Here is a 25,246-nt window from a genome sequence, read left to right as displayed (position 1 = left end):
GTCTATAGTACTCCTTTCAAAATTCATGAGCGAACACTTCATAGCATTCTGAATAAACTCACTGCCAGGCCAAGCTTGCAGAATGGATGATTTCACAGCACAGAAATATACTTTTCAGTTTTGTTATGTATTTAGACTTCTCTCATATGTAGGTCATCTGTTTAAATCTGCATTATATTTGCAAATGGATATGGTATTATTTTAGATTACAAATGTAACTACTATTGGTGTCATATTACACATAGCTATTAGCTATCTTGGTATGATAGTGTAGTGTATATACTATACTATATTGACATCATGGAATAGTATATACTATAATATATTTAGCTATTAACTATCTTGATATTATAGTGTCTTATACTATATTGTGCTATATTATATTTTATATTAACTATTAACCATATTAGCATTATATTATATTAATTATCTTGTTATTATATTACGTTACTATATTACATATAGCAGTTAACTATGTAGCCACGTCCCTAAAGCTGGGACTGTCATCAAGGCTAGTCAGTCGATACTCACAGGAATATGGAGAAAGGCCTTCGCTTCTTTCTTTTTCATGGTGTTTCCCTCCAGGGGGAGGCGTTCAATCTTCCCAGTCTGGGCAAAGAGTAAGTGAGTCCCTGGGGGTAGGGGGATGACGGCTGTAGGTACTACAGGTCTCTGGTGAATAGGGGGAGCCACTGTACTCAGACCTAGAGGGCAAGAGATGGTCAATGAGTAAGTGTGCATGCCAGAAATGCACAGGTGCATTCTAATGCTCAAATATGCAGAAGAATACAAGTGAGAGCACATGTACATAAATGTGCATATATTCATATGAATGTGTGTATGTGTGTTCATGAACACATCTACATATCCCAGGTCTAGTCACATTTATTGTGTGTAAACAGCACAGCCAGTCATACAATGTCCATTTTCTGTCTGAAAACTCCAGAGGCAGAAAGCCTTTTTGGCCAGTCAAAGGGCATTTGTGAAGACAGGGAAGAACACGAGTTTAGCATTACAGGTCCAGTGGGGTACAGAGCTGGCCCAGCTCCCTCTTATATAATGACTTGGTTATTTATGTCAGGCTGGATGCTGGACTGGTGTGAGAGCCAAAGCAGTGCTGGGAGCAACAGCTCTGACACTTCGGCCTGCAGGGAGTGACATCTTCAACCCTGGGTGGAAAAGCTATCGATTAGGGCTGTCACATCCTGTCCATTGCTATGGAAAAGAGCATCCTCCAACCTCACAAGCAGAAACATGGCCCCCTAGGTTCTGAAGACCAACAGGCTAGCCAGGGGCCTCATCCTCTGGCCTCCTTGACTTGTGACCTCCTAACCTTCACCCTGGCTGCTTCCCTGACTCCTCAGCAAAGGAACTCCTGTGGGCAGGGGAAGGGGAGGGTTGGCACAGCCTGTGCCATAGGCTGCCCAGGTACTATCTGTCTTTCTATTGTGCACATAGGGCATGTGCCTGTCTGGGCTTCTCTTTAGCTATCTAGATGGAGAACTGGCTAGATGTGGAGCACACTTATTATCCCAGCACTTAGACAAAGACAAGAGGATCAGAAATTCAGGTTTATCTTTGGACAACACAACTATGTTGTCTATTAAAGTCTAGCCCCCAATATGAGATCCTGCCTCAGAAAAATAAAAAAAAAAGTCTAGGGCATATTAAGGTCCAAGGGCCTAGCTGTACAGAACCATGTATTGAAAAGATAAAAACAGATATCTCCACTAGAGTAAGCAAGGCTTTGGGGAGAACCAAGGGATCACAGTATCCCTGTTCTGTCACAGAGCCCAGTGGTCCAAAGTCTGGCTACCCTGTGTCTGCCACAGGCACTTATATACCCAGATATGGAAGAGAGTGCACCAGACAGAGGCAGGGAAGATGGCAAAAGTGACAGGTATAGGGTTGGTAGCAGAGCACCCGCTAATACATGTCTTTCTGGTCTTCAAGTCTACATGACAGCTGTCCACTTACATGGGGGTCTCATCCCGGGCGGGGTACGGGAACCCTCCAGCTCCCGACCATCGCGGTCCACACACCAACAGTAGCCAGAGCCATGGTGGCACTGGGTGGGTTCGTAGTGTCCATACTCATCACACTGGGGTACATACATCCCCAGCAGCCTGGGATGCTGGGCATCTGCCACCCCTGATGCTCCAAGGATGTGTTCTCGCTCCAGTTGACACCGTGTTTTCCCCACCTCTGTCAATGACAAGCAAAGCTGAGTATCAGTTGAGTCATGCATGGTATTCCCAAATGCCACTTGTCAGACTTGGACCACAAAGATGGCCGGTCATCACTGGCTTTCTATTCATTTTTTTCTTTTACAATTTAAGACATTATTATGAGAGCCAGGGACATAGCTCAGTTGGTAGAGTACTTGTATAGATTGCAACAAGTCCTGGGCTCAGAAGTTCAAGGTCATCTTCAGCTCTGTGAGAGCATGATTGGCTTGACCTTGTCCCCTCCCAGGAAAAATAGTAATAACTTATGATTTAAAAAAAACTACCTCATGCCATGCATGGTGGTACATGTCTTAAATCCCAGCACTTGGGAGATAGAAACAGGTGGACCTCTGTGACTGCCGGGCGTTGGTGGCGCACGCCTTTAATCCCAGCACTCGGGAGGCAGAGGCAGGCGGATGACTTCAAGGACAGCCTGATCTATATTGTAAAATCCTGTCTTAAATTTTTAAAAAAATAAGGCAAAACGGATGTAACATAAAGTGAAATACTTTAAATGAACAATTCAGTGGCATTTGGTACATCCAGTGACGCCTAGCTATGGTGGTTATTTATATGAACCATTTTCATCACCCTAAAAGAAACCCCATGCCTAGAAAATAGATGTTGCCATGCCTCCTTCCTCCCCACCCTGAAAGTTCCCAGTCTCCATCTTTTTGTGGACTTTCTCATTTTGTATATTTCATACAAATGGAATCATAGCACATGTGGCCTGCGTCTGCCTTCCTTAGCAGATCTTCCAGGCCCATCCTCGCTGAGGTTGCCCACCAATCCTTGCTTCCCTTCAACAGCTGAACAGCTGCATTGTATAGAAAAGCCACATTTGTTCAACTTTGTTTCCACTGATGGATGGCCCTGGGATTTGTTCTAAGGCATTTTGAGTTCATCTTAAATTCTTCTTTTACCCTCTCAAGCTTCATGTGATCTACCCTGAGTCCCAGCCAAAGAATTTAGAGACCAAAGACCAGGAAGCACCCACTAGCTTCTGGTTGTTTCCCTCTAGAGAAGCCTGTTTGCCATGAAATCTGGCCTTTAGCCTGTACAGCCCAGATTCCAAGGCAGGGAATATTGCTACACAAGAAGCTTGGGAAGTTGGGCCACAGTGTAAGCCTGTAGTCTCAGCTCTCGGTGTGCTAGTGCAGGAAGATTAGAGGTTCAAGAGGAATCTGTCTCAACAAAACCAAACAAAACTTGACATAAAATAAACAACCGCTAAATGTGCAGAGTTGCAGCTGGCTCCACATTCTCTAGAGTCCAGCCTCCATGGGAGACAGCTGAGCAGTCACCTCTGAAGCATGAGTCACACAACGACATTGGTGAGAAGCATCCGTTCTCCTGACCTCTACTGCTGAGAGCTACATTCATCCAAGTCTTAGCGTATCTTCCTTCCAGCCCTTTCCATGAGTTGTTCTTCACGTGACACCCCCTTAACTTCCCAGCCGAACCTCTTTTCCATTGCCTGGTCAATCCTCCAAGACATCCTGCAGGAAGACTTCTCACAACCCTTCCCCTCATGCTGGGTTCAATGTTTCTGGTAAACTCCCAGGCCCTCCAGGTGGTCCACAAGTTACCCTAAGACCAGAGCCTCTAGGGTCCCATGACTGAAGGAGTTGTTCTGTCTGCTGAGCAAACTCAGTGCTCTCACAGGGTGGCTCTCCTCGCCTTTACTGAGAATACTGGACTGGACTGGGTGTACACATAACCATCTTTAGACCTGCCCTCAGGGAACCAAAACCAGAGGGACAGAGCAAGACAACAGAAGATCTTCTCTCCACATGGCAGGAGGGCACCAGAGAGCACAAACGCATGCATGGGCCTGGCGGGGAGGCTGGGGGATTGTGATTAAACAGCTCTTAGACGGGGTTTGACCAACGCTCTGGCTTTGTGTACAAAGCTGCTTGTCACAACTACCCAACTCCCTGAAGGGAGAGCGAGAGAATTCATGCTTGACATGTAAATTAATGGACAATAAAACTTTATTTACAATCAGGGTGTGGCTGTGCACACCATTAATCCCAGCACTGGCAAGACAGAAGCAGGTGGATCTCTGTGAGTTCCAGACTAGCCTAGTCTACAAAGAGAGTTCCAGGATAGCCAGGGATACACATACAGAAACCCTGTCTGGGGGAGGAATCGGGGTGGGGGTGGGACAAACAACCCAAGGCAAACCAAACAAAAACAGCAAAACTTTTTTTTATAGATAAGTAGTAACCAGATTTGGCCTGTGGGGATAATAGTTACCAGTCCTGGCTCTAGGATTCTGCTCCTTATTTTATGGGAAGTTAACCATATGAGGCTTCCTCCATGTTAGGATGGGGTAAGAAGGCCCTCACCATTTAATCAAGGACTTTCCAGCTTACAGAATCCCAAGGCAAATATACTTCAGTTCATAATTATCAGTCTTTAGTATTCTGTTACCGAAAAGACAACACACACCAGTGGAACCTTAAGATGTCCACTTGTGACCTGGCCTGCACAAGGCAGGCATGGTGGACTTCAAGGAATATGCAGCCAAGAACACACGGAGTGTCTCATCTGTATGGCCAGTTCTCATGCTGGCTGACCTAACACAATTGCTCCCTTGAGTAGAGACAGTTAATATACCAGAACAGTGTTTGTTGAACCTGGCAAGAAAAACAACTGTGTGTGCCTTTCTTTTGTCCCTGGGGATAATGTAAAAAATAATAATAAGTAAAACACTTGATGCAGGAAGAGCCAAACAAAGATATGAATAAACCATGTGGTTAGAATCACAATGTTGATTTTTGTATTCTGTTGGATATAAAACTTATTTGCTTTCTCAAAACCTTACATTTGTTCAGCGTTTTAGAGTTTTCATACTAACTGACTCTATTTCCATGTATATGTTATTTAGTGCCCCTTATATGTATACATGTATGTCTGCATAAGTGCATAGCACGTGTGTGGGTGCCCTCAGAGGCAAAAAGAGGGTTCCTGTCCCCTGGATATTGAGTTACAGGCAGTCATGAGTCATGATTGACATCTGGGAATGGAACTCAGGTCCTCTATAAGAGCAGGAAGTGCTCTTAACTGATGACTCATCTCTCCAGTTTCTATTCCCTTTGTGATAGGAATTTGGTTTTTATACCAAAGGAAAAAATTAAAGCTCAAAGAGGTTAAGAGACTCTTCCAGGGTCGCAGCACTGAAAGTGACTTGCCACAAATTATAACTGAAGTCTGTGGATTCCTGCTACTCCCCCAATGTGGCCTTCAGTTTCTACACCTATCTTTAGGGCAGTCGGGCTGGCTTAACACAGTGAACACGTAATGAGTGAGAGTGGGACTTCATGGCCAGTGTGAGTGTATTTGGGATCACCCAAAGACGCACCTCTGGGTGTGCCAGGGAGAATTACCACCTATCCTGAATGAGAGAGGCACCATGAGGCAGGTTTCTGGACTAAATAAGAAGGATACGGAGAGCTGGATACCTGCATTCATCTGTCTGCTCCCTGACTGCAGGTCAAAAGTGACTAGCCACTCCACACTACCATTGCTGTTTTCCCCACCATGATGGCCTGTAGACTCTCAAGCTATGAGCCAAGAAGAACCCTTTCTTGAGTCGCTTTTCTTGGGCATTTTGTCACAACAATGAGAAAAGTAATGAACACCATGACCCTTATTTCTTTAAAACCCCAGTGAAGTGGTATGAAAACCCCCAGAAGTTTCCTCTAGGTATTTCTGTCATTAACCACTTTTACAGCAATAGTGGATTAATGTTCTAGGTGTCTCCAACCAAGTGGAACTTTCTATGCATATGAGTACATGGGATGTGCATGTGTGTGCACATGCACTTGTGTGCACGTGGGTAGTGGCCAGAACTCAATCTCGGGTGCTATTCCTTGGTTTTCCTAGTCTTCTGAAACACATTGCTGGACCTGAGGCTTACTGACTAGCATATGCAGGCTAGCCAATGAGTCCTAAGGATCTGCCTGTCTCTGCCTCTCCAGCACTGAGATTTCCAGCATGTGCCATGTCCAGTTTTCAAATGCAAGTTCTAGAGACTGACCTCAAGTCCTCCTTTTTACCTTTTACCAGTTGAGCTTTGACCCCAGCCCCCAAGCAGAGCATTTGAGAGAGTGAGGGTAATTTCATTTTATACAGCAGGAAGAATTTTGTGTTGATATCCTGTTGGATATTCGAAAGTCCAAATCATCTGGAATAGACCCTGAAACTTTCAGAAATATGTTGAATGTGTAAGGTCAGGAAACCTCAATTCTGAGTCAGGAAACAGAACTTGGAGAATGTTTACAGAAGACTATGTCCTCATAAGCTTCCAGGAATGAATCCTTATCCTGGCAAGTAGGCAGCAGGAGTGACCGAGAGTACCCTATCATGGGCCTGGTAGATGGGGTGGGGAGACAACAGGGTCAAGAAGATACATTTTCTGGACTTATTTCTGGTTGGTAAAATTATACCAGACAAGCTACTTCTTCAGCTAGGAGAAGGAACACATGATCACATGATCCCTTGATATATCTGAGGGCAGGCAGGAAGTCTGGGGTGGCTTTTCTTGAGATGGCAGCAAAGGAAATGAAGAGACAAAGGAGGCAGCCCATTTGTGTCAAATGAATAGCCACTGCAGCTTTGGAGTAGGAGGAAGGGGGTGGATAAGACATGCCAAGCCTCTCTGGCAGAGGGTAGGCAGCAATAGGGAGACCTGAGCTAGAGGGAAACTGTGCAGAGGTGCTGCTCATTCAGGTACTTCCGCCACAGCCTGAACCACTTGTAGGGACCAGCCGTCCCCATTAACTACACAGACTCTAGCACGACCATGATACACATCTGTGAACACAACAACAGTGCCCATTCTCTGTAGGCTTTGGGACATCCCTAGCTCCCAAACAAACACATCTGCCTAGCATGGCCATGCTTCCCAGGATAAGAATTTAAAAGGAAAGAATACAACATCTCCAATGTGGGGTTCCTAGCAATTTCCTAAGAACACCAATTACAATAATAACATTAGATGTGAACTCTTCAAGTCCCTGCCCAACATGAATGCAAGGATGCGGGATGGAGGGAAGCTCAGGCAGAGTCTATGAAGTAGCCACAAGAAAAGGGCAGACAATGAGGGGGAAATAGGAAATGTCATAAAATACCCAGAGAAAGAAATGGGCTCTAGTCTCTGTGCTGTTGCCACTGTGGGAAATGACACTATAAATTTTTCCCAGACCAAAACCCTTGTGAATCCTTAGGCCACTTATCTACTTTATCTGTACTATAAACACTCACAGGAAGCTACCAAGAGCAGAGCATCGTGAAAAGCCTCAGAAAGTATAGGTGGGAGGGAAGATGAGATTTGTTTCTCAGGGAGTTGGGGGGGGAGAAGTAGTTGTCATGGAAACGAAGAAGGGGAGCAGCTCATTCATTTCCATCAAGGGTGTGGCTGACCTTTCAGAGTGGCAAACCTATGGCTTGGTATAGTGACTGACTGGCCAAAGCCACTTGGGATATGACTAAAAGAACTGTAAGCCAAGAAGCTGGGGTATTGGGGACCTTGGTCAACCGGGGGCAGAGGGTCGCTTTAGGAAAAGAAAGGCCAGAGGGGCTGCAAGGCTCAGCAACAATGCCACAGCTGTATGAGTGATGCGCTGGTTGGAGGCCACAGGCATCAAGTTAGAAGAGGTTTGCAAGCTTCTGGGGGTCTGGCTGGAAATGGGGGAGGTGATGGTCAATACTGTCAACTTGACAGGATCTAGAATGACCTAGGAGATACATCAGTGGGCATGTCTGTGAGGGAGATTCTAGGTTGATACAAATGAGATGAGAAGACCCATCCTAAACTTGGGCATCACTATCCCATAGGCTGGGATCCTTGACTGGATAAAAAGGAAACAGGGAGAGAGCAGGTGAGGACTAGTATTCATCTCTCTCTGCTTCCTGACTGGAGATGCAATATGACACCCCTCACCCACCCACCCCACCCGTCCACCTTCAGGCTCCTCCCTACTATGATGGGCTACATCCTCAAACTGAGACAAAGTAATGCTTTCTCCCTTTCAGTGCTTTTGTCACAGCCATCAAAAAAGTGACTCATACAGGCACAATGCTATCTCCTCTCTAGGTCTACTTGTCCTTTTAAGGCCAAGCGCAGTGTTTTCTCCTTATGCTCTCTTTGCCTTTCCTAGCCCACTTGGCTTTCTTCTCCAGTCACTAATTTTACTCACAGTCACAACTAGTTCCAAAGGTGTCCTTTACCTTTCATGTAGAGTGTGAAGATGCTATTGTTCATGGGCCAAGTTCAATGGAAGCCACAAACAAGTTGCTAAGAAATTGTTAACTATGTACTAGGTGCATGTGACAAATTAGCATCCCTCTAAACCCGTGTTGCCCTAACCATCTCTAGGGTTAATTGTACGTACGGGGATACAGTCTTTGGGTGATTTGGAAACTAGGAGCTGTGCTATCCTGGACTCAAAAGGCAGAGAGGATTAGAAAGAAGATGAGATTAACTGTGGTGAGCTTCTAAGCTTTCCTGATTGGTGTGCTCCCTGCATTGGTGAGCTTCTGAATGGGTATGAGGGGAGCCTATAAGCTAGGGTTTATCATCCTCAAAGGCAGAACTGAGATATGTCCAAGTGAGTGTATTATGGACATTCCAGAGTGATTTCAAGAGCAGTTCAAATGAGTGCTAAAGGTAAAGGCTTCTACAGTTATTTGAGAGTGCATGGGAGACTCCAAGGAAGCAGCAGCAGCCTCGCTCTGGAATCTTCATTACAGAGGGTAAATACAGGATAAAATCTACAACCCATAGGTAAAACCTGATGGCTAATATTGCTTGTCAACCTGACACACTTGGAAAGGGGGAACCTCAATTGAACTGTCTCTACCAGATTGGCCTGTGGGCATGTCTGTGGGGACATTTTCCTAATTGCTAATTGATGTAGGAGTATCCAGCCCAATTTGGGGGTACAGGTACCATCCCTAGGCATGTAGGTCTAGATTGTATAAGACAGCTTAATAAGGAAGCCAATAAAGAATGCTCAACCATGGTCTCTACTTTAGTTCCTGCTTTGAGCTTTTGCCCTGACTTCCCTCAAGGATGCATTGTAACCTGTAGCTAAACCCTTTCCTCCCCAAGTTGTTATTGGTCAGAACTGTTTTATCACAGCAACAGTAAAGCATACTAGAGCACACTACAAAGAAACAATGTACCCTATGAACCTTACACAATCGGGTGAGGTCATAGCACCAACCACCACAAGCCAAGCTGGTATCCAAGTCTAAGTGGGAAACAGCAAAGGCTTTCTGGGAACAGATGAACCCCAAGGACTGAACAGGTACATCCTAGTAGGCACAGCAGACAGATTTAAACCAGGATCGGGAAGTGTTGGGGTTGAGGGCATCCTTTACTCGAAATGCAAGTCAATAAGCTGGAAGCTCTAGTTCTTAGGAATTCTCAGAAGTGACCAGTGAGGAGAAATGGCTGCGGACAGAACTATGCAAAATGTGGACACTGGACAGAGAGAGCCCAGGTGTGAGAGGAGGGGACAGAGTCAGGAAATCTCAAGAGCAAGGTGAAATATTTTCAAACACTTCACCAAGAGAACTGAAGAGGGTTCTGTCAACCAAGCCACCCTTCCAGAAGCTGAGAAAAGCAAAGGGACAGGATAGCTAATGGACACGTACAGGATAGATAATGGACATGTGCCAGCAGGACATCCAGGAGAGCTCAAGCTGGAAGCAAACACACACTAAGAAGTAAAGGAGGCAAGAGAGAAAAAAATGAATCCTAATTGGGCAAAGTCCAAAACAAGGCAACAGAATTCAGAGGAGAAATTAAAATAGCATTTCAGAAATGAAAACTGAGCCAGGCCCGTGACCACAGCTACTTGAGAGGCTGAGGCAGAGGGATGGCTAATTCAAGGCCTGCCTGGGCTACAGAATTCGTTCAATGCCAGCCTAGGTATGTTAGCCAGACTCTGTCTCAAAAACTAAACAAAACACAAAAATCAGTCTGGAGACAATGAGATTGTTCAGCAGGGAAAGGTTCTTGGCACCAACTCTAATGATCTGAGTTTGACTCCTGGAATTCACATGGTGGAAGACAATGATTTCCACACCGATATTATGGTATACATGGACACACACACACAATGAATAAATTCGTTTTTGTTTATCCTGTTTTGTTGAAAGAGGGTTGATAGGGAGAGCACTTGCCTAGTACATGTGAGATCCCAGCCTCAATCCCCAACAGAGAAGAGGAGGAAGGAGGAAGAGGAGGAAAGACAGCCATTGTAGAGGGTGGAAACTTTAGGAGGGAGGACTGGAGACGGGTCATTGAAAGGGATATGGGAACTCTAGTCCCTTCCTCTTCTTGTTTCTTGGCCATTATGAGGTGACTTATTTTCCTCTACTATGGACACATGAAGCTCTACATCACCACAGACTCAAAGACAAACAGCAAGCTGGGAGCCAAAACAAACCTTCCTTCCTTAAGTTTTGTTACAGAACAAGAAAAGCAATTGATACACCTGGCATCCCAAGAATATGCAAACAGGTCCTTAGAGTGAATTTCCCAGCACATGGATCTTGAACTTCCCAACCTTCAGAACTCCGATAAATGAATTTCTGTTGTTTATAAACCATGTAGTCTGTGACATTCTGTTATAGCATTCTAAGAATATAACACTCCATGTAATACACCCCAATACCCTAATCTCCTCTCTCATCAGAGAGGCAACTTCTGTTCTGAGTTTACTGTCCCTCATTTCCATATACACATTCCAGTTTTCTTACATACATATACACATTTATTTTCATACTGATTCATATTTTACATAAACAGGATCTGTATTTCACACACTATGTATATGTGCATATACATGTGTGTATGTATAAAAGAGCTTTATTTTTTCAACATGTTTTAAGATTTATCCATTGCTCTAGTCCATTAGTTTTGCCTGCTGCCTGTTATTTCACAGTACAATTTGAACTAAAAGTCATCTATCTATTTTTCTCATTGCTAGATATTCAGATTATTTTCTGATTATAAATGATATATAAACATTCTTGTACATTTCTAGTACATGCCCTCTTAAGCATATAACCACATGTTGGATTTCTTCTGAGAACAATACATAATAATCTTAGCAAATCTTATTAATGTTATCATTGTCCCATCTTCCTATCTCAGACTATTTACTAGTCTACCTGTTTCTGTTTAACAAACACAGCCTTAAAGATAGGGCAAGGAGTTGGACTTTTAAAAAATTGAAACAAAAGCTCAGACATCTGTTTCTCTTTGAACTGGAGATATTAAACCAGCCTACAGAAGAAACAACAAATGCTAGTTGTTTTAACAGCAGCTCGAATGCCTAACTCAACTCAAGCAGCTAGGACTGCTTCTCTATGAATCCCGCTCATCAAAATCTGTGGGCAGGACTATAGCCACCACCCACCATTTCAGAAATGGCAGTAATTATTTTTTCAAAAAAAAAATCTTTGGGGGGGAGTTTTTTGAGACAGGGTTTCTCTGTGTAGCCCTGTCTGTGCTGGAACTCACTTTGAAGATCAGGTTGGTCTCAAACTCACAGAGATCCACCTGCCTCTGCCTCTCGAGTACTGGGATTAAAGACATGTACCACCACTATCTGGCTTATTTTTTCAATTTGTAAAAGCACTCACTCTGTGTGTGTGTGTGTGTGTGTGTGTGTGTGTGTGTGTGTGTGTGTGTGTGTGTTTGCCCATGTGAGAGAGCACATGTGGGTGTCAAAGCACAGCTGATGAGAGTCAATTCTCTCTTCCCACCATGTCTTCCAGGGATCAAACTCGGGTTGTAAAACTTGGGGCAGCAAACACCTTTACCTGCTGAGCCTTCTCATGGCACACCACTTCTCTTTCTGCTGCTTAGTTGTTAGTGAGGTCCTCAGCTTTACTCCACACTCCCCACCACAGTGAGGCCCTTGACTTTGCTTCCCACCTTGAGGTCCTGCTTCACCCCAGCCCAAAGCAGCAGCATCAACTGGCAACGGTCTGACATCATGAACCAAAACTAAACTCCCATTCTTCAAGTTGATTGTCTTGGGTATTTTGTTCCCACAACTGAAAACTGACAAACACCAGCACTGTGCATGCCTAATAGTTTCCATACAGCCAGCAGTCAATTATGCTCATCTGTTTAACAGCATCTGCCAAGAGCCTTACCAGCCTCAATCCAGGCCTGGCTTCAGGCTCCTGGATACCTTGAGGGTCCACTCAAGTCCCAAGTAAGCAGTAACACCAAAAGCTGCACATTCAGATCAGGAAACAGGTGACATGGAACATTCCATGAAGGCCTTAGTTATACCTTCCTCCACTTGGTCCCTTCATTCCATCTTCCCATCATGTGTTCCATTCCCCAACACTCTTGGGCTCCTACTGATTTTATGTCCATGTGACTGGGTCACAGAATGCCCAGATATCTGACCACATCATCCTGGGTGTTTAGGATGACCTACTGAGCAGATTGTTCTCCTGTCCTCATCCAGTCACATAAAGGCCTAGACGGGACATGGACAAAACTGGTCCTCTTCTGAATAAAAAAGAGCTCTTCTCCAGACATGGTGGTGCATGCCTTTAATCCCAGCACACTGGAAGCAAAGGTACCACGATCTCTGTGAGTTCGAGGACAGTCTGGTTTACACAGTGAGTTTCAGGCTATTCAGGGCTATATAGTGAGACCCTATACATACAGACAGACAGACAAATGTTGTTTCTGCCTGGTAGCCTCCAAATCAGAAATCATTTGTCTCCTGTGTTTTCAATCAAACCAAACAAGCCTTTTCTGGGTCACAAGGCTACTAGCATCTGGACTAGAACTCTACCACAGGCTTTCCTAGTTCTATGGCCTCCGCACTTGAACTAAAGCAGCAATGGGACTTTTGGAGTTCCCTGATCACTGAAAACAGATGCTGGGGTTTGACAGCCTTCGTAATGACATGATTCAATTTCTTATACTAGTATATGTGTGTGTGCGTGCATATACATATTTATACACATATATTCTCTTGGTTCTGTTTCTCTAGAATACCCCCTGTAAGTGAAGCCCAGTGCCCAATTTTTATCTTGTGCTTCTGGATCTGGTACCTAGGAACCAATGCATTCTGAAATTCCAGCATGGCTTCAGTTCCTACAAGGTATCCTCTGAAGTTGTATACTGTGTGTTTCTGCATTATGGCCTGTTGTCTGACTTTCTATTTGCAGAACTCTGAGAAGTTTCCATGGACCAATTCCTTACATCCCCTTATCCCCAAGGCCATCAAATCTTATGAACAAATCAATGGACCATCATCTCCTAACATCCCATCTCACCTCCAGGCACACATTGGAAGCCATCCCCCTGATAGCCAGGTTTGCATTGGCATGTAAAGGATCCTGGTGTGTTGTAGCACAAGGCATCAGGGTGACATCGGCTGAGCTGGCATTCATCCACGTCTGCAAAACAGCCACAGGCCCAGAGACCATGAGATTGCTTCAAGAATTTGTGATTGATACAATAGTTTAATCCATGCACTCAAATCTATGAATCTGCTTTTAATTAGAGTTTAGAGACTTTAAACTCACTAAATATTAATTTTTAAGACAGTCATACCCCATCTTCTATCTAGTACATTTACAAATGTATTTCAAGTGAGAATAATGTTTTCAGAAAACATAAAGCTTGCAAAAGGGAAAAATTTGCACTGTCAGATGTTCTCTCTTTATTGTAAGCATGTTTACACTTAACTCTTAAGTATTTAGAGAAAATTACATAGCCAATAACAGAGACACTGCATCTCTGAAATCTTTGTTGAACTTAAATTCAGTATAATGTTGTATAATTTTACAAACCAAGAGCCCTGATTTACTCTGTTAATTATGAGTGCCCTGGCAGCTAACCAGGGGCTGATTCCAAGCCTGGAAAGATTCTGTGATGTCATTTCTTCTCTGACCTCCGAATAGGAACTTCACTTCTTGTGCCGGAAAGAGCAAAAGCCCATTACATACAAAGATGGACGTTAAGCTCTGTGCAAGCAAGGACTGTTTGGAATTTCAAAAACCAAGCAAGCCTTAGTTCCCAGCCAAGAGCACTATCTAACTGCTGCGTAATGAAGCAAGCCTTGGGGCCAGGGGAAGAAAGCTATGTAGGTCCCAAAGGAGAACAACTCTCCAAGAAAATGCACAGTTCCAGCTGCTGACAAGATAGAAAAGATTCTTGCCCAATGGAGCAAAAAGAACACATCCTCCTTACAGAGAGGGAGTGTAAGTACCACCCAGGCCACTCTTCAGAGCCACCACATACCTTGGCAGGCTCTGCCATCCCCAGAGAAGCCAGGCAGACAGGAGCAGGTATAGGAGGAGCCGCCCATATAGATGCACTGGGCCCGCTGGGGGATATCACAGTTATGGAGACCAGTTTCACAGTAGTTGATTGGCCGCTGGTCCACATCAGCTTAAGAACAAAGAAATGAACACATGCCTTTGGAAGAAAGTCTCAGAACAGGTAGATACTCTTCCAAGCTTTCTGCACACCAGTGATTTGACTCAGTGAGGCTCAGAGAAGGGGACTGTGTCTAGATGCTGCCTAGATTCAGACCATACTTTCCCCTTTAGTTACCATGTTCCTTCCATGCCATTGTACCTAGGGCTTCATGGTCCTGAAGTATTGTACCAATGAGCTGCATCTCTAGTCTAGGTGGGCCTGGAATTTACTCTGCAGGCCAAGCAAGTCTTGAACTGTGATCCCCTCACTTCAGTCTCTCAAGTAGCTCAAATGAAAGATCAGCACCCCAGGCCTGGCTTATTTTGGGGCAATGGAATCCATTATTCAAACAGTTTATGCAGAACTTGATCTGTAGACAAATGGAAGGCTGGGGTCCGGGGAGAGGATAAGGATTGGCCTGTGACTCCCCCACGCCCTCCTAGACAGCTCCTTGAGCTACCTCCAAGGGTTCCACAGGCTATAGGAAGTGCTCATATCTAATTACCTCATTTTGAAGATGGAGAGCTAAGCCCTGGGAGGTTAAATGTCTTGCTGAGAACGGATGTCTGGGAGAAGACATCGATACAGCCTGTCTTGTACTCTGCTTTGCTCTGCTCTCAATGAATGTGGCCTTAGAGAATGGGCAGACCCAGGCCAATCTGCCTCCTCCACATCGACCCCAGGCTAGAGCTCAGTGAGACCTAACTCTTCCCAGTCTACCACTCTACTGAGTCAACCAGGGACGTCAATAGTGTTACATTAAAAGGAAAGTTTAGAACCTTCCCTAGCTCAAAACTCATAGGAAAAAGTCAGCCCAAGAAAATCGATGTTCTTTCTCTGCTAGAATGAAAAAAAAAGTTTCAACACAGCATGCTAAAAATCTCAGCTCAGTGCAACAAAGAGGGCTGGCCTCCTGGGTGCACAGATGTTTGGATCACACTCAAATCCTAAGAACTGTCTGTTCCCTCCCGTCCTACAGACACCACCTCATCTAGACCTTGGCTCCTCATCCAAGCTCTGAGATGGAGCAAAGGGAAGGCATGCATACTGGTCACAGTAAACAGCCAGAGAGCACATGGGGACAGGACACTAACTAGTACAGTTGGTTTCTGTTTTAACTCAGACAGACACACATGTCCCACTCGGTGGATTAGCCTGTAGACCTGGTAATCTCCATAAATCTTTGAACTTCAATTCTTGGAACTTGGAGGCTGGATGTGTGTGTGTGTGTGTGTGTGTGTGTGTGTGTGTGTGTGTATGTATGTATGTATGTATGTATATCTTGGGCTTGGAATAAATCTGGGTTGAGTACTTGCTGAGTATGCATGAGGCCATAGATTCCATTCCCATTATTGATAAACTGGGCATGGCAGCAGTATTCTGGAGGGTGGAGATGGGAGGGTAAGAAGTTCAAGGCCACACTTGACTACACAGTGAGTGTGAGGTCAGCCTATGATACATGATACCCTGTCTCAAAAGAATCAGAAATATCTTGGATATAATATGCCAATGTGAAGTGGGAGGTAATGTGTCAAAAATTGTTCTTCATGACTGGCCCAGCATCTTCATTAACAACATCAATCAAGAACATAATTAGTGCAGTGAATTAATAAAATCAATGTACTTCAGCAAGTTTAAAAGGCTATGCGTCAGCTTGTGGTTTATTCAAATAGGACTATAAGTGGCATGGTGCCAAGTGGAATTTCCTTTCTGATGTAACTCAGGTGGAATTCAATCTAAGGCAGCTAAGAGCATGAAGGTACTTGACCATGAATTCTAAGTACAACAGAAAGCTCACATGGATGAACTGACGTATTGCTAGCATGCACTAGTGTATGCATTACTGATACACTAGCATGCACTAGTGCATGCATTTCAAGAACATGTTTGCTCCTGGCAGCTGCGACCATCTAAGCAGGTAGAGGGCAGGGCTTCTTCTAATCCCCCTTGTAGCCTGCCCCTAGCAGCAGAAACTGGTGTCTGCTTCCCCACCAGGGTCAAAACCCGTAATCATGCCTTTCCCTCAGAGGTAGTCACCCCAGGAAAATTTCTTACAGAACTTACCCACGCATATTCCGCCATCTGAAAAGTGGTAGCCCTCCACGCACTCACAGCGGTAGGCTCCTGGGTAATTGTTGCAGATTGCATGGTTCCCACACCTGGTAGGTTGCTCTGAACATTCATCAATATCTGCAGCAAATTGTTGATAAAAAATGCAGACTTTTTAAACCTCACGACACATAATGAAAGAGAAAGCATTTTTCCAGAGAGGAGATCCTTTTGAAGACAGATGTTTCTACATGCTCAAAGTAATATGAAATAGGGGTTGTTTTTTTGCCCTTTACGCAATGTAGAGTGCAACTCTCAGTTCATTTTTTCTATGTGATATGTGCTTCCTTCTGAGTGAGTAACCAAAGGGACACCCATCCAAACAAGCCACTCAGACTGGATTGGCAAAACACATTAGAAGACAGAGAACTGCTCTTGCAGAGGTTTGGTCCCCATTGTATAAGTAAGCAAATCTTTAAAATAAACTACCTTTCTACACTTATGACTGTAAAGAAAGACTACACAACTTAGAGTCAATTGAGAATTTGTGAATGTCACATAGGATTTAATGGGCTCAAAGGTAAGTTATTACCTCATTTAAATGGCAAAATGGTGGCCTTTCATGTGGCGGTACTACAGCCATCACCATGGGGAATGGGGAGCAAAAACTTGTACCCTGGCATTGAACAGTACTAGGTTCAAATCCTTCCTCCTTTTGTTACTGACTTGTGTTGTCTGGGCAGCTCAACTACTCAGCCTCAGTTTCCCTATTAGTAAGTAAATACAATAATATTCATTGGTGCATTCCTTTGGGAATTAGAGAAAATGGATGTGGGCCAAGGGAGCACACAGCACACTCAAAATATGCAGTCATGATTATAATCATTACTCATCTATTGTATAGCCCTAGTGTGTTTTGGGAAGATGGCTCTTAGTCAGCCATCAGACTTTGGAGGCCATCTATGGCTACCAGTGGCATAAGGTTGGTTGACCTGGATGAAAAGCAGTGCTGATCCCTCGTTACTCTATCAGTTCAACGACAGGTTGAAATGTAGTCACATAAGGTACTTCCTGTACTGGCCCCATACTCAGAGGGTTCACAGTCTTTCCTGAGATAGGTATGCAAAGGTCTTATAACAACTGGTACTATTCAATCCTCTTCCCTTTCAAGTTCCCTAATGTGTTCTCACCCAGAAAGCAAAGCATCCTAGGTCCACCTTCAATGGCTAGCTTACCTGGTACCCTTCCTTTCTCGTATTAAAAAAGTCTGCTGACTTACTGGACAACACTGAATAAAACAAGCATTTTGCAACATTAGCTTTGTAGTTACCCTCTACCTTCACAATGCAGATGGTATTCAATTTTTAAGACGTGTGTGTGCAGCTAAACACTGCACTGAACTCCTAGAACCCAGTTGCAGAGAGGGAGGAGTGATGAGCAAAGGAGTCAAGACCGGGCTGGTAAAACCCACAGAAACAGCTGATCTGAACAAGGGGGGAGCTCATGGACCCCAGACTGATGGCTAAGAGGCCAGCATAGGACTGATCCAGACCTTCTGAACATGGGTGTCAGTGAGGAGACCTTGGCAATCTATGGGGCCTCAGGTAGTAGATCAGTATTTATCCCTGGCATCCAAATGGACTTTGGTAGCTCATTCCACATGGAGGGATGCTCTCATCCTAGGCCCTGCCCCAGATAATATGATAGACTTTAGAGATCCCCCATGGAGGGCCTCACCTTCCCTGGGGAGCAGAGTAGGAATTGGGTGGGGATTTGGGGGGTTTGGTGGGGGAAGGGGAGGAGGGGAGGGAGAGGGAGTGGGCATTGACATGTGAAGCAAACTTGTTTCTAATTTAAATTAAAAAAAGAAAAAAAAAGTATGTGTGCGTGCAGTTTAAGAGTCAAGATTTCAGACAAGTGGACCATGCTAGGAACAGCTGGAGGGGTAGAGAGTGGCATGTGTGGGAGCTGGGGTTGGGGTGGGGGGGTCACATAAGCCCATGTGTCAGCTGCTGCTCCCACAGAGCGGAGCACAATCTCTCATGCCTACCACCTGTGTTCTGTACTGCTCCCAGAACTCTCCCAGCGGGCGGCAGGACCCCAATGCTGGGCTGCATTCCGAAGACTCAAGCTCAACAATGCACCAGAGCAGAACAGCAGTTTTTCATCTAAAAGCCAGGGCCAAGTCAGAAGGGAACTTGTCCAAGCCCCTTCCGTGCTGGGAACATTTACATGGGGTGGGGAAGATATGTTGTGCAAGGGCTGCTGAGGCCACAGCAGGCCAATAGGACCTGGGGATGGTGGGGTCAGGGAGGACGGCTTTACACTATCAGGTCTGTAAGGAGGAGTCAGGCTACACACCACTGTTTCTTTAGGGACAAGACCCTCCCAGTGTCCCCACTAAGATCCCATGGTCTTTGAAGTTTTCCTCATGTTTGGTTTAAATCTCTTCTGTTGACTGAGCCCAAGTCCTTAACCCCTTCTTTATTGGAAATAGTAACCTGGTTGCTATGGAGACTGTCTATCACAGCATCCCACAACATCAGCTTAAAGAGGATTTTCCACATCTGGTCAACTTCCTCTCTGAAAAGAGGAGAACCCCTTTTTATCCTAACAGGAAAACCATGGATTATTCATTTATTTTTAAAAAGTTTTTTGTTGTCGGGTTGTTTTGTTTTGGTTTGGTTTTGGTTCTTTCAGTTTTTAAAACCAGGTATCTTCATGTAGCCCAAGCCAGCCTCAAGCTCACAATCCTCTTGCTTCCACTACTGGGTGGTGGGATCACAGGTTTGTTCCACATACTCAGTTTTGAATTACTTTTTAAAATTATTCTTGCTGTGTGGTATGTATGTATGTATGCATGTATGCATGCATGAATGAGGGGGCATCCATGACACTGCATGCATTTGAAGTTCAGAGAACAACGTTGGGGAGTCAGTTGAAACAGAGCATCTGTTGTTGCTGCTGTGCTGTGTACTCTAGTCTTGGCTGGCCTAGAGCTTCCTGGAAGTTCTCCTGTCTGTGCCTCCCTCCCACCTATCTTGCCATAGGAGGGTTGGGATGGCAGGTACGTGCCACCACATCTAGCTTTTGGAGTCAGTTCTAAGACTTGAACTTAGGTTGTCAGACTTATGCAGCAGCCACCTCACCAGTCCTAGATTAACCCTTTGACTTTCCCCCACAGTGACTAGCTTTGGTACATTTCAAATGTCTCCGCAATTTACTTCTTTTACAAATGCCGGGTCCTTTGAGGAGGTTAGCAACATGTGGAATGCTTCCTAGAAGCTCAGAAATTATTCATTGAGATGTTAACTGACACTGCTACTCTAGATTACAATGCGAGGGATATGTGGGTGCCATTGTGCTACGAACCCCAGGTGAATTGCTGAGCTCTGAGAGTCTCTGAAAAATCTCTTCCTGATTACCTGGGGAGGCTCACTGAGAGACAGTAGCCAAAAACAGCCTCGCTTTGCATGTCGTGGATCATTGTATCCCACCACAGACTTGAGTCACAGAGGTTCACCCTAGGTCCCCTCTCAGGAACCTGGTCAGGTTAAAACAACTCACAAAGCCGGATGCTTGATGCAATTTCCTATCAAAAGCCTCATGTCCAGATGCATTAACACTGATGTTTGTTCTGGTAACTCAGAACAATAAGGAGCCTGACTCAGGACATCCCCACATTCCACCAGGCTAATAATCCAGAATGATGACCGACCAAGGACAAAAGCAAGTGCATGCATGGCCACCCGTCTTCCTGAACAAGGCTGGCCAAGGATTTCCGGGGACAATTGCAGAGTGCATAAAGCACAGGGCAGCAGCAGGAGGTGGGGGGTTGTCTCTTCAGAGGAGCACTTCCTGGGACAAGCTCAGATACCAAGAGTACTGTGAGAAGGTCACAATAAGCAGCAGCAGACACACCGACACATGTGATGGTTAACATTGACGATCAGCTAGACTGGACCTAGAATCACTCAGGAGACAAGTCTCCAGGCATGACTATGAGGGAGTTTCTACATTGGGTTCATTGGGGTGGGGAAACTTATTCTAACTATCCACAGTTCCATCCCATGAGCTGGGGTCCTAGACTGAACAATAAATAAATAAATAAAGTTAGTTGAGAACCAGAATTCATCTCTCTCTCTGCTTATTGACACCAGTGCAGGCAGCTGATTCAAGCTCCTGCTGCCATGCCTTCCCTGCCATGATAGACTGTACTTTCAAATTAGGAGTCAAGAATAAACCTTTCCTTCCTTAGTTACTTTATCAGATATCTTGTCACAGCAATAGGAAAAGAAACTAATAAGCCATGCTTCACCAATATGTAGGCAGCTGGTGACATTATATACAGGAATCCCTCATCCCTGATACGGTCCCCCCACTATCACCTTCATGACAGGCTTCCACTCCCTTAAGATAGCACTGTCCTGCTCAGAACTTTCCTGAGCCAATGCATTCATTCATAACAGGGAAGAACTGGCCACTAACAGTCACAGGCTGGTCAGTTCTGTGTTCCCTCTACCACACTCAATGACCAGGTAGGTGAGTACCAGATTGAATAGTACCAGATACATGAAGTCATCAGTGTCACATCACCCATACGTAAGCACAAAACCCTCCTTGTCAGTGTTTTGGGGCACCATGAACAAGCAGCCTTCCAGGAAGGGTCACTCCTAAGCAAGCCCCCCCATGCCCTACATCAGAATCTATGCACCAGATCTGCCTCTTGGTAACAAGAAGGGATTCCAGACCTAATGCACGATTCCCAAACCCCCAAGTATTTGGCTTTCTAGGACTTGTTTCCTAATGATGCAAGGAAGAAGATAGCAGCCCATTTTGCTGGGTGGATACTTGTGAACATACCCCTCATTTATCAGGGAAACCTACATCTAATATTCCTTCTCATTAGTAAGTGCTTCAGTGCAGACTTAAGTGCACTGTTTAAGTGCCTGACACTCTTGCCCTTAGCAATGGACAAACTGTTCTTTGGTAATAGATTAAAATTCAGTTACCAACGAATATCAAGCTGTCTACTACATGAAGGTCTTAGAAGTTAGATTTGAAATAATAAAAACAAACAATGTCAGTGCACTACGGATGGTCTGGTAAGAGACTTTTTACTCAACTGGCTCACTTTAGTGAGCTTACATTAATGTCCCTGGCTCACATAATGAGTCTCAGCTACTATTAATTAAAGGAAAAAGCAGTAGAAACAGCAAGTGCTGACAAAGCTATAGAAAAGTTGGAGCTGGGGAACCAAAGTAGGCAACAAAGCATTTGCCATGGCAATATGAGGACCTGAGTGACATGCCTGGAGTCACACAGAAAGCAGGCCATCAAGGAACATACTTATAGTCCTAACACTGGATGAACAGAGATGGGATTCCTGGAACTTGTAATATAATGAGTTCCTGACCAATAAGAGAACTTGTTTCAAAAGAAGTAGACAGGCCAGGTGTTGGTGGCACACGCCTTTAATCCCAGCACTTGGGAGGCAGAGGCAGGCAGATCTCTGTGAATTTGAGGCTCCTGGTCTACAGAGCGAGTTCCAGGACAGCTTCCAAAACAATACAGAGAAACCCTGTCTTGAAAAAAACCAAAGGGGGAAGAAAAGAAGTAGACAGAGTTCCTAACAAATGATACCTGAGATGCCCTCTGTCCTCTGTACACACACATGCAGTACACCCCCCACCCCCACCCCCTGCCATGTGTGTTTGTTTATACAAAAAAATTATGGAGAAAATCGAAACTCCTGCACACAATAGGTAGAAATGTAAAATGGTATAGCTGTTAAAGAAAACAGCATGAAGGATCCTCCAAAAATTAAGCCTCAGACTTACTTTGGGGACTATAAAAAACAAACAAAAACTGAAGCAGGAGCCTTCAACAGAAGCCCTGTTCATCACACCCTGGACTGCAGTATCAAAAGGTAGGTGAAGTATGTCCACTCACAAGGACTGCAGTATCAAAAGGTAGGTGAAGTATGTCCACTCACAAGGACTGCAGTATCAAAAGGTAGGTGAAGTATGTCCACTCACAAGGACTGCAGTATCAAAAGGTAGGTGAAGTATGTCCACTCACAAGGACTGCAGTATCAAAAGGTAGGTGAAGTATGTCCACTCACAAGGACTGCAGTATCAAAAGGTAGGTGAAGTATGTCCACTCACAAGGACTGCAGTATCAAAAGGTAGGTGAAGTATGTCCACTCACAAGGACTGCAGTATCAAAAGGTAGGTGAAGTATGTCCACTCACAAGGACTGCAGTATCAAAAGGTAGGTGAAGTATGTCCACTCACAAGGACTGCAGTATCAAAAGGTAGGTGAAGTATGTCCACTCACAAGGACTGCAGTATCAAAAGGTAGGTGAAGTATGTCCACTCACAAGGACTGCAGTATCAAAAGGTAGGTGAAGTATGTCCACTCACAAGGACTGCAGTATCAAAAGGTAGGTGAAGTATGTCCACTCACAAGGACTGCAGTATCAAAAGGTAGGTGAAGTATGTCCACTCACAAGGACTGCAGTATCAAAAGGTAGGTGAAGTATGTCCACTCACAAGGGACTGCCAGCAGGTTCCATAAAGCATAGCTGGCTGTGCCTTCTGAAGGAATATGCTCCCTTCATCTGAACAGATAGAAAAGAAAAAAAGTGTGTGTGTGTGTGTGTGTGTGTGTGTGTGCGCGCGCGTGTGTCATGCAGTACATAATATAATGTAGTAGTGTTCAGCCTTCAAAGAAAAAAGATATTGTAACATATGCATGACATGGATGAATCTTAAAGAGAGATTTGCTCAAGACTCAAGACTGTGGTAGTGGCTTACTTTCTATGGCATACACAATCTCAAATCTTGAGCAAATAAGCCAGTAACAAAAGGATAAACACTGTGTGATTCCACGTATATAAGATTCCAGAGCCAATAGATTCAAAGAAACATAACCTCAAATGGTGGGAGACAGGAGTTTGGGATGAGGACATGGCAACACGGTCCTGGGAGCTGTGGTCTAATAAACACAAAAACAATTTGTTGCACCAGATGAAAAGGGTCCTAACAAAGGGTGATTGTAACAACTTCACAACAGTGTGAATGTGTTTAATAACACTGAACTACACATTTAAAAAGTTTAAAACAGCCAGGCAGTGTACACCTTGTAATTCCACCACTTGGGAGGCAGAGACTGGGCAGTCTTGAGTTTGAGGCCATCCTGAGATTCTAAAGGAGACCCTGTTTTAAAACAGAAACAAAAACAAAACAAGGTATGCCTTTCATAGTATGTTTGTATGTCACACATTCAACATACTCATTCCTGTGACATACACTCAGTTTCTTGGCTTACAGAACCTGGATGCTTCCTCCCAACCCGACAGCCCAGCACCCCACACATCAAACCAAAGAGCAATACCATAGCAAGTCTGCCCGTCTCCTCGGAAGCCAACGGAGCATTCGCAGGTGAACTGTGTTCCAGGGCCAGGGCGACAGGCTGCGTTGCTGTCACACCCATGAGTGCCGATGTAGCATGGATTCTGAAGTGCATCGGGGGAGCCCTCTGTGAAGTAGAGACAACGTTCAAGAGCCTTTCAGCATCCCTCCTCCCACAGGAAGTAAGCTGCTACCACAAGAGAGCAGAACAATGGGACCAGAGCCTTGTATGCTACACTACAGTGAGACCACCAAGCTCTATCCATCTAACCTCCATCTCTGTTTCTAGAAATTGTGTTACTGACAACAAGACACACTCCTTTGTGAGAGACTGGCAGAAAATGAGATGTTTGTGGCTGGCTAAGACCAGAAAACAACAACAAAATTGTGTGTGTGTGTGTGTGTGTGTGTGTGTGTGTGTGTGTGTGTGTGTGTGTGTGTGTGTGTTTAAATGAGAAAAGTACCCCAGTTGGTGGTGATGTTTGAGGTGGAACCTTTGGGCGGTGGAACCTTGCTGGAAGGAGTGTTACATGGGGGAGGGGGGGCGGTTAGGGGTAGGGGCTTTGAGAGTTCACTCTTTCTGCTTCATGTTTGTGGCTGAAGATGGAATCTCTGAACAGCATGCTCCAGCCACCTATTGCTGTGCCTCCCCCACCATTATGGATAACAACTCTGGAACCCGAAGGTAAAATGACCTTTTTCTTTTATAAGTTGATTCTGGTCCTGGTATTTTACCACAGAAACACTTTAACTAATATATATATACTGTAGAATACTATTTAGCTGTGAGAAGAGATGGCACCCTTTGACTGTGACTACATGGAAGAGCCTGGAAATCATTATGTTGAGTGAAATAAGTCAGACCCTGAAAGACAACTCCTGGCTACTGGAGGTGGGGGAGGATGGAGGGGCTGGGGAGACGGCAAGAGGACGGTGGGCAGGTACAAGGGTGCAGTTGGATGGAAGGAATAAGGTCTAATGACAACAATTAACTACACATGTCAAAACAGCTAATAAAGACTCTGTTCTCAACACTGAGAAATGAGACGTGTTTTGGAATGGACACGCCCATT

At 44.7% G+C, this 25,246-nt stretch overlaps 1 protein-coding gene across 1 annotated transcript in view; it reads right to left on the bottom strand.

Moving 5' to 3' along the window:
• Nid1 (nidogen 1) overlaps positions 1–25,246 on the bottom strand; it is a 76,616-nt gene that overhangs the window by 12,333 nt on the left and 39,037 nt on the right. Inside the window, exons 9-14 of the mRNA XM_005071790.4 lie at positions 24,157–24,300; positions 16,774–16,899; positions 14,530–14,679; positions 13,560–13,682; positions 1,978–2,205; positions 532–704 (exon numbers count right to left, since the gene is read on the bottom strand). Coding sequence (XP_005071847.1) covers positions 532–704; positions 1,978–2,205; positions 13,560–13,682; positions 14,530–14,679; positions 16,774–16,899; positions 24,157–24,300 — 944 coding nt within the window. The remainder of the gene's footprint in view (positions 1–531; positions 705–1,977; positions 2,206–13,559; positions 13,683–14,529; positions 14,680–16,773; positions 16,900–24,156; positions 24,301–25,246) is intronic.

The sequence above is a fragment of the Mesocricetus auratus genome, unplaced genomic scaffold (assembly GCF_017639785.1).
Source record: "Mesocricetus auratus isolate SY011 unplaced genomic scaffold, BCM_Maur_2.0 Super-Scaffold_100013, whole genome shotgun sequence".
In the NCBI taxonomy this organism is placed as follows: domain Eukaryota; kingdom Metazoa; phylum Chordata; class Mammalia; order Rodentia; family Cricetidae; genus Mesocricetus; species Mesocricetus auratus.
The sequence above is the reverse complement of the archived record's forward strand: the minus strand, read 5'-3'. Positions and strand labels throughout refer to the sequence as shown.